A 13,210-nucleotide genomic window follows, 5' to 3' on the forward strand; every position below is an offset into this window, starting at 1 on the left:
AAACATTCAAAATCCGCGCGCGCCTTTTGTAAACCAATAAAAATCGTTTATCGACGCAAGCGCAATATTACAAGTTCACGTCAAAATTGTCTGCTATTCTTCCCAGGAAAAATGGCGACTCGTTTATTGAGGTTTGGCACCGTTTTGCGGTCTTATTCGGATAAAAATGGTCTCATCCAGGTAAGAATTATACCAATTCGCAATTACTTGATTCCTACAGATTAAAATACATTTTTATTTGATTTTTATTGCGAACTTTTTTTTGACAGTTCGTTTTCTTTCGATCAAAGCCTCCCTTACGTAACGTGATTAATTTTTATTCGTATTTCTTTATTTAAACACAAAATTTTGTGTAGTGTTTACTTCTTATGGTGAAATTGCACCCTCATGGAAAATTGTAGTTGTCGTACTTATTTCTTTCTTGTTCGGTTACATTTTCTAACCTCTATTATTGACTCCAAAATCAATCGTATTTTTTCCTAACCTTGTTTCTTCTAATAGGAAAAAATGGTCTTATATTTAATATTTGGAAAATTGAAATGTTAATTTCAGTTTTTTAAGTAGGGGGAAAATTTGGAAATACTTGAACGTCTCATGTCGAGAAAGTGTTAATTTTAAGTTTTCGTTTAAGTTTCCAAAGAGATGGAGATCGTCGCAAGCCTCACTGCAGCAAATTTTGATAAATCAACCACCGACTAAATTAACAACCCTTAATAATGGAATGAGAGTAGCTAGTGAAGATAGTGGAGCAGCGACTGCCACCGTTGGAATTTGGATTGATGCTGGAAGTCGTTACGAGAATGACGACAATAATGGAGTTGCCCACTTCCTGGAGCACATGTCCTTCAAAGTACGTTGCACCAAATTCCTTTTTCTTCGTCTTTACCTTTTCTTTTTTACACCTCTTTTCCTTTTTTTGAATCTATTTTTATTTTCTACACCTTTTTTTTATTTTTTACGCCTATTTTTCTTTTTTACACTCAGTTTTATTTTTTACACCAATTTTTATTTATTTATTTCAGTTTATTTTATATTTAATTTAATTTTTTATTTTACTTTCTTTCAGGGAACAGCGAAACGATCGCAAATCGATCTCGAATTGGAAATCGAAAATATGGGAGCTCACTTGAATGCCTACACGGGTAGAGAGCAAACCGTCTACTACGCCCGGTGTTTAAAGCAGGACGTTCCGAAAATGGTGGAAATTTTGAGTGATATTATTCAAAATTCAAAATTGGGTGAAACCGAAATTGAAAGAGAACGAGGAGTGATTCTCAGAGAAATGCAGGATGTGGAGACAAATTTACAGGAAGTTGTTTTCGATCATTTACATTCGACTGCATTTCAAGGCACTGCATTGGGAAGAACAATTCTAGGACCCACCAAGAATATTAAATCAATTTCGAGAAACGATCTCGTGTCGTACGTTAAAAATCATTATGGTCCACCGAGGTAAGTGCAAAATTGTTTTTTTAAGACAAAACAAAAAAAAACAAAAGAGAAAAAATATTTTAAAAAATACAAAAATTAAATAAAATACAAACAAAAATAGTAAAACAAAAAGGTTACAAAAAAAGAAAAGAAAACACAAGTGAAAAAAGAAAAACAAAAAAATAGAAATAAAAAAATAAATAAAATAAAAAATACAAGCAAAAAAAAGTAAAACGAAATTCAATTATTTTCAAAAGTCATAAAATTCTTCCAAGAAATTTAATTGTCTTTAAACATTTTTTTAAATTCTCGTCAAAATTTCAATTATTTTTATAATTCCTAATAAAATTCTTCCTTGAAATTCATTTATTTTCAAAAATTTTAATAAACTTCTTGGCAAAATTTCAATTATTTTCAAAAATTTTCCTCAATTCAAAGATTTTCAATATCTAAACAATTCACAATTATTTTCAAGTTTTGATAAAATATTTTATAAGAATTCAATTATTTCCACTTAGTTTAAATAAGTTTTTATAAAATGTCTCAAAAGAATCTAGTTATTTTCAAAAATTTTAATAAAATTCTACAGATTTTTTTAGGAAATCAAATTGAGACAAAAAAAAATTTGATATCCTTAGAAAATCTGTGTCTGAAAAGAATTCTATTAATTTAAAAAAATTTAAATAAAATTCCAAAAAAATTAAATTTTAAGTGCAATTATTAATAGACAGGATTATTTTAAAAGCTTGAAAGAAATTCTTTGTAAAATTCAATTATTTTGAATACAATTTTAATAAAATTCAATTATTTTTAAAAATTGTCATAAAATTCTTCGAAGAAATTCAATTTATTTTCATAAATTTTGATAAAATTTTTGACAAGAATTTAATTATCTTCATAAATAATAAAAAATTTAGCAGAGGAATTCAATTATTTTCAAAAATTTTAATAAAATAATAAAATTCTTCTCAATAATTAAATTATTTTTAAAAATTGTACTAAAATTTTTCTATCTATTTAAGAAAAATTTAATAAAATTCGTTACAAGAATTCGATTATTTTCATAATTAATCAAATTCGTCGCAGAATTTCAATTATTTTCAAAAATAATAAAACTCTTCGCAGGATTTGAATTAATTCAAATATTTTAATAAAATTCTCCTCAAGAATTAAATCATTTTTATAAATAATAAAATTTCTCATAGAAATTCAATTATTTAAAATAAAATTTAATAAAATTCATTACAAGAATTCAATTATTTTCATAATTGATAAAATTCGTTACAATAATTCAATTATTTTTATAAATAATAAAATTCTTCGCAGGATTTAAATTATTTTTAATATAATTTTATATCAATTCCTCGAAAAATGTAATTATTTTTAAAAACTTTATATTAAAATTCGTCGAAAGAATTCAATTTTTTTTAAATAATTGAATTTTTGTAGACTTTTCTAATAAAAATTGATTTAAAATTGAATTTTATAGTTACAATTTTAGATAATAATTAAATATTAAAAGCATTATAGCAGAAATTTTAGGAATAATTGAATTTTGAAAATATTTCAAATTAAATTCTTTGTAAATTTGAATTTTTCATACTTTTAACTAACAATTATGTAGAATAAATTTTTTTTTTTAATTTTAATTGAAAAAATCTCAAAGAACTTTTTCAAAAATTATTAAAAATAATTGAGTTAAAGAAGAATTTTAGTTAAAAATTCTAAAAAAATATCAATTGAATTGAAATGGTAAAAATAATTTTGAAGAATATATTCTTCTGTATTCTTATAATTATTTATTTTAATGTATTCTTATAATGTAAAATAATGATTTTATCACTCGGTCGTCCTAATTATTACAAAACTTGAAGATATCGATCACTCCAAGTCGAAGACTTGGAGTTATTGATTTCTTCATGTTTTGTAATAATATTCTTATAATTTGTTGAATTTCGAAAAAAATTGAATTTAAAATTTTTGAAAATCATTTTTAGAGTAAATCAAAAGATTTTTTAGGGTCTTTGGGAAAAAAATTTTGTCTGCGAATCAGAAAAAAATTTAGGGAAAAACAAAATTAAATTTTTGTGTCAACCCTGAATAAAAAAATATTTTTTAAAAAATATAAATAAAGAAAATAAAACAAAAAAAAACTAAACAAATTTCTCTAAATACAAAAATTCAATTTTTTCTCTAATTGCAAAAAAAAATTGTTGTTTCTAGATTCGTGCTCGCCGGTGCAGGTGGTGTCGAACATCAGCAATTGGTCGACTTGGCTGAGAAGCACTTTGGTAAAATGACTGGACCTCATTACGATGAGATTCCAACACTTTTGAATAATTGCCGTTTCACTGGATCGGAAATTCGTGTTCGTGACGATTCCGTTCCACTCGCTCACGTTGCCATTGCCGTACAAGGTGTGGGCTGGGCAAATCCCGACAACATTCCTCTAATGGTGTTTAATACACTTATTGGTACTTGGGATCGTAGCCAAGGAGGCGGTGGCAATAATGCCAGTAATTTAGCAAGAAAAGTCACCGAGAAAAATTTGTGCCACAGTTACCACAGTTTCAATACTTGTTACAAGGTATTTTATTCGAAAATTTAAATTTTTCTTATTCAAAAGAATTCTTCAAAAACTGAAATTTTTAATTAAATTTTGATTATTCGAAATAACGCTTTTCAAAAACTTGAATTTTTAATTAAATTTTCAATATTCGAAATAATATTTTTCAAAAACTGGAATTTTTAATTAAATTTTCAATATTCAAAATATATTTTAAAAACTAGAATTTTTAATTAAATTATCAATATTCGAAATAATATTTTTCAAAAACTGGAAAATTTTAATTAAAAATTTCTGATTAAAACTAAATTTTCCTTTCACTTTAGTTGATAAACAAGAAATAAAATTAATTATCTAAAATTTTTTTCAGGACACTGGACTATGGGGAATGTACTACGTGTGCGAAAACGAACAAACTGAGGACATGACATTTGCCGTTTTACACGAGTGGATGAGAATTTGCACATCCGTCACGGAGAAGGAAGTTACCCGTGCAAAGAACATTTTGAAAACAAATATGCTCCTTCAATTGGACGGAACTTCCAATATTTGTGAAGATATCGGCAGGCAAATGCTCTGTTACGAGAGAAGAATTCCTCTACACGAATTGGAAGCGAGAATAGAGGTAATTTTTTTAAAGAATATTTTCTATTTACTGCCCAACAAAAAATTGAAAACATGGGAAAAATAATTAATAAATTGAGAAAAACAATTAATAAACAGAAAAAAAATTAACTATAATACGAGAATATTTTCTATTTACTGCAAAAAAATTCAGAATATATACTAAAAATGCTTAAAAAATTGAAATAGTAATTAATAAAAGAATATTTCCTGGTATTAAATGCATAAAAAATAAAAAAAAGTACTAGAAATAATTACAGGGCTCGGATATTATGACTTTTTTCGACTATTTTCAAATAATGCGACTTTTATCGACTTATATTAAAAAATTGCGACTTTTTCGACTTTTCTTCCAAATTTTGAGACAAAATACCATATTTTTAGTATAAAATGCAACTTATTTCGATTTTTATACTGCAAAAAGCATAACTATAGACAAATCTTTGAAAATTTATTTTGGAATAATTTTTGAAATATACAATTAAAAAGATTTTGAATAATTGAAATTTTGTAAAATTTAATTGAAAACAAATCATTTTTTTCAAGTATTTTATTACAATTTTTAAAAATTAACTTTTAAAGAATTTTAATTGAAAATTTTGGAAATAATTGAATTCTCAAAAATTTTAATAAATAATCTTCAAGTGTAAATTCAATGAAAATGAAAATTAATGAAAATTAGGTTATAAAAATAATATTAAAATAGTTTTGAAAAAAGTAATTCTCTAAATTATTTCGTTCTAATTTTTTTAAATTCAATTACATACTTTCAATATTTCTGAAAATTCAAATACATTTATACAAAATAATAAAATTAAAATTTTTTAGAATTATTTTTAACATTTTCAAGAAAATATTAATTATATTCAAAATTTTTAACTAAAATTCTTCAAAAAAATTTTTTTTTTAAATTATACAAAAATTCTTCAATTATTTTCGAAAAATTACAATGCAATATTTATAAAAAAAACTAATTCTTAGAATTCTTTCATCATTTTTTAAGATTTAATTACCTTCGAATAGAGTAAATTAAAATTTTTAAAAATTTATTTTAGAATTTTTGAGAAATCATTTATAATTAAAATTTTTCAAAAATTTGATTATTTTTTAAAAATTTAATTTTTTAAAAAGATTTTATCAAATTTCAATTAGTTTTCAAAGATTTTACTAAATTTCAATTATTCTTTAAAAGATTTTACCAAATTTCAATTTTTTGATATTTTTTAATTTGTGTGTAATTGTAAAACTATTGTTTCAAAAATTATTTAGAAATATTTTTAAAAAGTTAATTTTACGATTTTCTTTATTAAAATTTTTGAAAATATTCTACCTTAATTATCTTTGAATAGAAAAGTAGACGGTTTCAATTATTATAAAAAATTGAATTTTTGTAATTAAATAATTGAATTCTCAAAGAACTTTCGGAAAATTATTAAAAATTAATATAGATTCTTGATTTAGAGATGAAGTTTAGTTAAAAATTGTAGAAAATAATTGTATTTTTTGAAGGGCTATAGTTTTAATTTTTGGAAATTATTAAATTTCAAAAATTGAAATTTTTAAAATTTTTTTCCTGTGAAAAAAGAAAAAAGAAGTATTTAAATATTTATTTATCAAAATTATACAAGTTTTAATGTAAATTTAGAAAAAGAAGATTTAGAAATCAGTGAAGAATCAGGGAAATACAAAATAAAATTTCTGTGATAACACTAAACTAAATAAACGACTTTTTCGACTTTTTTTCTATTTTAAATCTACTAAAGCGACTTTTTTTGTTTGTTAAAGTCGATCCGAGGCCTGTAATTAGTAAATGAAAAGAAATAAATTAAAAAGAATAGTAAATTGAAAAATTGATAAATCAAAAAAATAATTTCTGTCTCTTCCAATATTTGTATTAAATATTTTCTTTTTAATAAATTTCAGAGTGTCACATCCAAAACGATTCAAGACGTTGGAATGAATTATATCTACAATCATTGTCCAGCGGTAGCGGCAATTGGACCAGTCGAAGCTGTTCCTGATTATAATCTAATTAGTGGAGCAATGTACTGGTTAAGACTTTAAATAAATTCAAAGCAACAGTCACTAAATGTATTATAAGTTTAGAAAAGAAAACTCAATACTGTTCAATAGTAAACTTTTCAATAAATCATGAGTGTATTGATTCTTTTTTTTTCTCACTTAAACATCATGATTTTATAAATTTTACTATTGTTCATTTAAAATAGCAAAGTTATAAACATATATAAAGCATTCGTTTAAAAAAAAATCCATAAAATTGTCTATTCTTTTTTTTTGTATATCGATGTGAGTTGTAAAAAAAACCGAAAGTTTCATTGTTTTTCACTATTGTATTTTGGCTTTTTAATTTAATAAACTTGACTCATCCGTAAAGAATACTAAATTGTTTATTCAAAAATCTTTTGTCATCTTTATTAAATCAAAACGCTTCTCTTAATTTCCTTTTGTTGAAATCTTTATTGTATTAGATTGTTGCGTAACTGTTTTTGTATTTAAAATTAATAATACACGAGAATTTAATTTACTTTAATTGTCTCATTATTTCTAAAAGAGAGAAAACCTGTAGACAAAATTATGAATCAATTAATGAGTTTATTAAAAATTATGCAACAAACTAATATTTTTCCCTACAATTTTTTTAATGTTCAAAAATAATTACCGTCCTTTTCTACTCGAAACTTTAGGAAAAAATAGAAAAACATTTCAAAAATAATTGCCGGAAAAAAGGAAAAAAACCACTTTTTAAAATTTGTTTAAAATAAATCAGATTTAATGTTGACTAGAACATTTACTGTTACAAAAAAAATCGTACTTACTAAATTTAACAAAAAAAATTATTCATAACACCAATATTATGCGCGAATTTATAAACAATTCATTTTTGTAGAAAAATCAGATTTGATTCTTTTTTCGAGACTTACAAAAGTACCTAAAATGTCTATTACATCAACTTTATCGTCTAAATATTACTTGGTATAAATATTTATTCCAAATTCAATTAATTAATTAATTTACCAATTATTCGTGATTCGAAGTGTAATTCAATTAATTAATTCAATTAAAATCAATTAAGTACTTGATAAAAGTTATATAAAAACAACTATTTAGTCGGATCAATATATATTGTATCTAATGCCTAATGGAGTAAAATATCTGAGAAAAAAAAAATTCAAAGAAATTTTTATATACATATAAATTCTAAACTTTCCATTTATAAATTAAGATGCTTTGTAAAATGTAATGAAATTCTTTCCTCTCAATATATTGTCGTAATTGGATTGTACGAATGACATTCGAATAATAATATTTTCCCATTATTATACGAATCTAGTAGAAAATCAATTACTACTATTATTAATATTATTATTATAAATTTGATAGCAATGATTATAAGCAATTAATATTTCAAGTGAACTATCTTGAATGTGTCGTTGTTGCATCTGTAGTGTCTTTACACACTTTCGATGTCATTTCTGCCAACGGTTCTAATTCTTTGTGATTTATCAATTCAAATTCTGTGACAAAGTAGTAAAAGTGCTTGTAGCATGTGTTTACATGAGCCTCCTGAAAAAAAGAAATAAATACAATTGTTACATTTTATTCAAAGCAATCAAATTGTTCAGGGATCACAGTTCCTTTTTTTCTTATAAATTGGTGAAACTGCTTTCTAAAATATAAAATTAGTGAATTATTTCCTAAAAATAGGTGACAAGATTAAAAAATTTATTTTTCATAATTGAAAAAGTTTAACATTTATTTATAGAATTGACAATTTTTTATTTTCAAAGTAATTTCAATAGAATTTCACGAAAGAATTCAATTATTTTCTTCAATAAAATTTTTCAAAAGAATTCAATCATTTTCAAAAATTTTAATTTAATTTCTTCGATGAAATTCTTTAAAACAATTCAATTATTTTCAATATAATTTTAATAAAATTTCTCAAAAGAATTCAATTATTTAAAACTATTTTAATAAAATTCTTCAGCGAAATTCAATTATTTTCTTAAATAATAAAATTTCTCAAATGAATTAAATTATTTTCATAAATAATAAAATTCTTTAGTTGAATTCAATTATTTCCATAAATAATAAAATCCTTCAGTTGAATTCAATTATTTTCATAAATAATAAAATTATTCAGAGAAATACAACTATTTTCAAAAATTTTCATAAAAGTCTTTATAAGATTTAAATTATTTTCAATACAATTTTAATAAAATTTCTCGAGAGAATTCAATTATTTGAATAATTTTCCATAAAATTCTTCCCAGAGATTCTTCGCGAGAATTTAATAATTTTTCAGTTTTTATAAAATTCTTCGATGGAATTCTTCAAAACAATTCAATATTTTCAATACAATTTTAATAAAACTTCTCCAAAGAATTAAATTATTTAAAAAAAATTTAATAAAATTCTTCACCGAAATTAAATTATTTTCATTGATAATAAAACTAATCGGAGAGATACAATTATTTTCAAAATTCTTTGTAAAATTTAAATTATTTTCAATAAAATTTCAATAAAATCTCCTGAAGAATTCAATCATTTTCAAAAATTTTAATAAAATTCTTCGATGAAATTCTTTAAAAGAATTTAAATATTTTCATAAATTTTCCAGAAAAATTAAATTATTTTTATAAATAATAAAGTTCTTCGAGAGAATTAAATTATATTCAATACAATTTTAATAAAATTTCTCAAAAGAATTCAATTATTTTCAAAAGTTGTAATAAAATTATTCAAAGAAATTCAATTATTTTCATAAATAATCAAATTATTCAAAGAAATTCAATTATTTTCATAAATAATCAAATTATTCAAAGAAATTCAATTATTTTCAAAAATTTTCATAAAATTCTTTATAAGATTTAAATTATTTTCAATACAATTTCAATTAAATTTCTCGAAAAACTTCAATTATTTTAGTAATTTTCCATAAAATTCTTCGCAAGAATTCCATCATTTTTAATAAAACTTCACGAAAAAATTGAATTATTTTCAAAAATTGTAATAAAATTCTTCGAATGCATTTAACTATTTTCAAAAATTTTAATGATGTTAATAAAAAAATTTTGAATTCGACTTTGAATAAAAAAGGAATAATTTTCGTTAATCGGTATTTTCAGAACTTTAGGGACAAACTTGATCTGCATTTCAAAGAATCTAAATTTCAATTAGTCGAAATTTTATTTATTTCTTATAGGTGATTAATAATAATTATCCACCAATTTATTTATTTCTATTTTTTTCATAAAAATTATTAGTCTTATAAATAAATTAAAAATTTTGTAACCTTCAACAATTCTTTTTCAACAGAATTTTAATGAAATTCCCGGAAAAGAATTTAGTAATTTTCAAAAGTTTAAATAAATACAATTTGAAATTAATTAAAGATAAAATGAATAGGAAATCCAAAGATTAAAAACTTTGACGAATAAAATCCAGAGTCAACTAAGATTTTTGATCTACAAAATTGAAAATAAATAACATATTTTTTATTAAAAATACTTTAAAAAATTAAGTACTGTCTTGCAATAAAAATCAATCATTTAAATTCTACATTAAAAAACTTTAAAAATTAATTTTCTTTTATTTATATGGACGCAAATTATTGTAATAAAAATTAAATTTAAAGAAGAAATAAAGAAATTTCATCCAGAACCTTTGGATTATAGATTTTAATCGATGAAAATTTTAAGAAATTAAAATTAAAATTTATTGAAATCGAAATTACTTAAATTTTTTACAAAACTAATCTTTTGATTGATATTTGTAAAATTTACAAAAAAGGAAATAGGTGACAAAATTGAAAAAAGGTAAAAAGGTAACAGTCTGTGATCCCTGTGATACTAAAAGTAAAAATAAGAAATAAATTACCGCTCCAATTGCGACTATTCGGTCGAAATGATGAATATAAACGTGAACGAACACTCGAAATAAGCGAGTCAAGATTTTTCGACAAAGTGGAATAAAAGTTTTCGGAAATGGTACATCTGAAAAAAAGAAGAATAAAAGTAAAGTAAAAATAAGCAAAGTAAGTAATTAAAGTAAATTAGAATTTTAAATCTAAAATTACAAAAATTATTATTAAAAAACAAAAGAGAAGAGAATAATGTTACCAGTCGATACTGGGAAGACATTCTCGTTATTAATTTGATTCTCAGTCCAGTCCATTAAAAGATTAACATATTGAGGAGCTGGTAAGGCTGTTGGTTTTTTATATTTCTCTCCATCGGCCCACAAATATTCAAATCTTGCTCCACCACTCATAGTCGGACATGTCGCAGAATCACAATATTCCGAAACTGTTCCGTATATTAGATTTATTCTGTTGAAAAAGTCAACCACTGTGGAGAATATTATAATATAATAAAAGATTTATAATAGATACAATAACAGAATATAATAAAATAAATTATAATAAATAAAATAATAATAAAGAAAATAAGTTTTTTTTTATTAAACATTACATTTTGTAATAAAAAGGCGAAAATAAATTTAAACTTCGATCGGAATTAAAAATTGAAAATAATGACCCTCAAGTTTTGAACGTTCAAATAAACGAAATATTTGTTATTAAAAATATTTTCATAAATTACTGCTTGCAACAAAAATTAAAAACTTAAATTTTATATTTAGAAACTTTAAAATTTTAAATTTTTTTCCACTAATAACACAAAATTATTAATTAATAAAACTTTAATTTGAATGAGAAAAAAATAAATTTCGTTCATTTGAACGTTTTGATCTTGAGGATTATAGAAAATAACCAAAAATCAGAATTTAAAAAAGCAGATAATAAAAATGACAATTAAAATTTAATATTTTCGAAAATAAACGCCTTTTTTTATATTTACCATGAACAGCAATCCAATCACTCAAATCCTCTCCAGGTGGCAATTTAACAACAGTGCGTAAATTTATACCTGAGTTGAGAGAAGCTTGTGCTTGTTTATGTAGAGAATATCTTAGTGTCCCATGGGCAAATCTCTTTTTCGGTCTGAATGTCTGGAGAAAGAATTTCAATTGAAAACATACAATAAAATGAATAAAATATAAACAAAACTTGAAAATATAAAACCATAAATTATTTTTCTTTCCAATATAGGTTATGTTATCATGCTCTGAAAATAATTTTGTTCTCTTCACACTTACCTTTCCTTTTTGAAAGAAGTCAACGAAACCACTTAGTGCGGCCATATTATTAATTTGTAAAAATAACACTTGATGCTTATGGTTTAATAAAAACAAAATTTATGCCATTTGTTTTTTCAACAAAACATTTGTCAACATCCAAAAAAGATCCATTCAAGGTTTCAGTGCACAGGTTATAAAAGGAAATGATTCTTCCGAAGGTCCACGTCGATATAAAATTTTTAATTTCTCGTATCTGAGAATTCGATATTCGCTTTATCAATCAAGTGATAATAAAGTGGAGGATGGTATTCAAAATGTACTTATTCAGAAAAACATTTAAAATTATTAGAAATTAGGCAAGTGAGACAGTGAGTTTGTTGAGAAGCGCGAGAAGTGTGTGTATCAGAATATCAGTGTGTATGCAACCCGTTAAACACACAAGCCATCTATAGGTTTATCAGTGGTGTTAGTCGGATTGCAGATGTACAGGATGAGTTTCAAACCATTTTTTAAACCATTTTTTATCGTATTTTTTACTACCAACATTTTTATTAGAAATTATTTTCAAAGATATTTTATTAATTAGTGTTTTATTAAAAATAAAACTACGAAAAGGCTTGTTCCGTCTATGAATAAATAAATAAAATAGGTAAATAAAAATATGAATTATTATAATTAGTTTTTTTTATTAAAAAATATGAATTATTAATTAACTTTTTATTAAAAATATGAATTATTAATTATCTTTTTATTAAAAATATTAATTATTAATTAGTTTTTGATTAAAAATATTAATTATCAATTAGTTTTTTTTATTAAAATTGCATTGAAAATAATTGAATTCCAGTGAAGGATTTTAGTATATTATTTATGAAAATAATTGAATTTCAGCAAAGAATTTTGTGCAAGTTTTTGAAAATACTTCAATTTTTTCAAAGGAATTCAATTAAAATTATTCTACTGATAATAATTGAATTCTTGCGAAAAATTTAATTAAAAATTTAGAAAATAATTGAATTCCTTCAAAGAATTTTATCAAAATATTTTATATTAAAAATAATTGAAATTATCTGAAGAATTTTGTTATTTATGAAAATAATTGAATTTCTGTGAAGAATTTTGTGTAAGTTTTTAAAAATAGTTCAATTTTTTTCGAGCAAATCAATTATAATTGCATTTAAATAATTTAATTCCTGTGAAAAATTGTATTATTTATAGAAATAATTCAATTTTTGAGAAGAATGTTATTGTTTATGAAAATAATTGAATTCTTTCGAAGAACTTTATCAAAATTTTTGAAAATAATTGAATTCTTTAGAAGAATTTTTATAAAAATTAAAAAAAAATAATTGAATCTTGAAAAAAATTTTTATTAAAATTGTATTGGAAGTAATTGAATTCCTCCAAAGAATTGTATTAGTTATAAAA

At 22.5% G+C, this 13,210-nt stretch overlaps 2 protein-coding genes across 2 annotated transcripts; one reads left to right on the forward strand and one right to left on the reverse strand.

The window, feature by feature from the left end:
* The first annotated feature begins 85 nt into the window (after window positions 1–85).
* On the forward strand, window positions 86–7,015 carry LOC122502877 (mitochondrial-processing peptidase subunit beta). Its single transcript, XM_043613196.1, has 6 exons — window positions 86–180; window positions 632–850; window positions 1,067–1,452; window positions 3,655–4,018; window positions 4,368–4,622; window positions 6,545–7,015. Exons 1-6 carry the CDS (start codon window positions 112–114, stop codon window positions 6,683–6,685), a joined length of 1,434 nt encoding a protein of 477 aa, XP_043469131.1. The 5' UTR covers window positions 86–111; the 3' UTR covers window positions 6,686–7,015.
* Window positions 7,016–7,390: 375 nt separating this feature from the next.
* Window positions 7,391–12,197, reverse strand: LOC122502883 (MOB kinase activator-like 3). Its single transcript, XM_043613207.1, has 5 exons — window positions 11,801–12,197; window positions 11,503–11,653; window positions 10,765–10,992; window positions 10,523–10,638; window positions 7,391–8,206 (listed from the first exon to the last, which is right to left on the reverse strand). The coding sequence occupies exons 1-5, from the start codon at window positions 11,843–11,845 to the stop codon at window positions 8,057–8,059; spliced, it is 690 nt and encodes a 229-aa protein (XP_043469142.1). The 5' UTR covers window positions 11,846–12,197; the 3' UTR covers window positions 7,391–8,056.
* Between the last annotated feature and the right edge of the window lie 1,013 nt (window positions 12,198–13,210).

The sequence above is a fragment of the Leptopilina heterotoma genome, unplaced genomic scaffold (assembly GCF_015476425.1).
Source record: "Leptopilina heterotoma isolate Lh14 unplaced genomic scaffold, ASM1547642v1 Lhet_24, whole genome shotgun sequence".
Lineage (NCBI taxonomy): Eukaryota > Metazoa > Arthropoda > Insecta > Hymenoptera > Figitidae > Leptopilina > Leptopilina heterotoma.

What these genes read in the sequence shown, in the direction of transcription:
- LOC122502877 (XM_043613196.1), top strand. Translation starts at nt 112, where the DNA reads ATGGCGACTCGTTTATTGAGGTTTGGCACCGTTTTGCGGTCTTATTCG. An exon ending in GTTTCAATACTTGTTACAAG is followed by an intron (nt 4,019 to 4,367) that starts GTATTTTATTCG and finishes AATTTTTTTCAG; the next exon opens with GACACTGGACTATGGGGAAT. An exon ending in AATTGGAAGCGAGAATAGAG is followed by an intron (nt 4,623 to 6,544) that starts GTAATTTTTTTA and finishes AATAAATTTCAG; the next exon opens with AGTGTCACATCCAAAACGAT.
- LOC122502883 (XM_043613207.1), bottom strand. Translation starts at nt 11,845, where the DNA reads ATGGCCGCACTAAGTGGTTTCGTTGACTTCTTTCAAAAAGGAAAG. An exon ending in TGATTGGATTGCTGTTCATG is followed by an intron (nt 10,993 to 11,502) that starts GTAAATATAAAA and finishes TATTCTCCACAG; the next exon opens with TGGTTGACTTTTTCAACAGA. An exon ending in TGTCTTCCCAGTATCGACTG is followed by an intron (nt 10,639 to 10,764) that starts GTAACATTATTC and finishes TCTTTTTTTCAG; the next exon opens with ATGTACCATTTCCGAAAACT.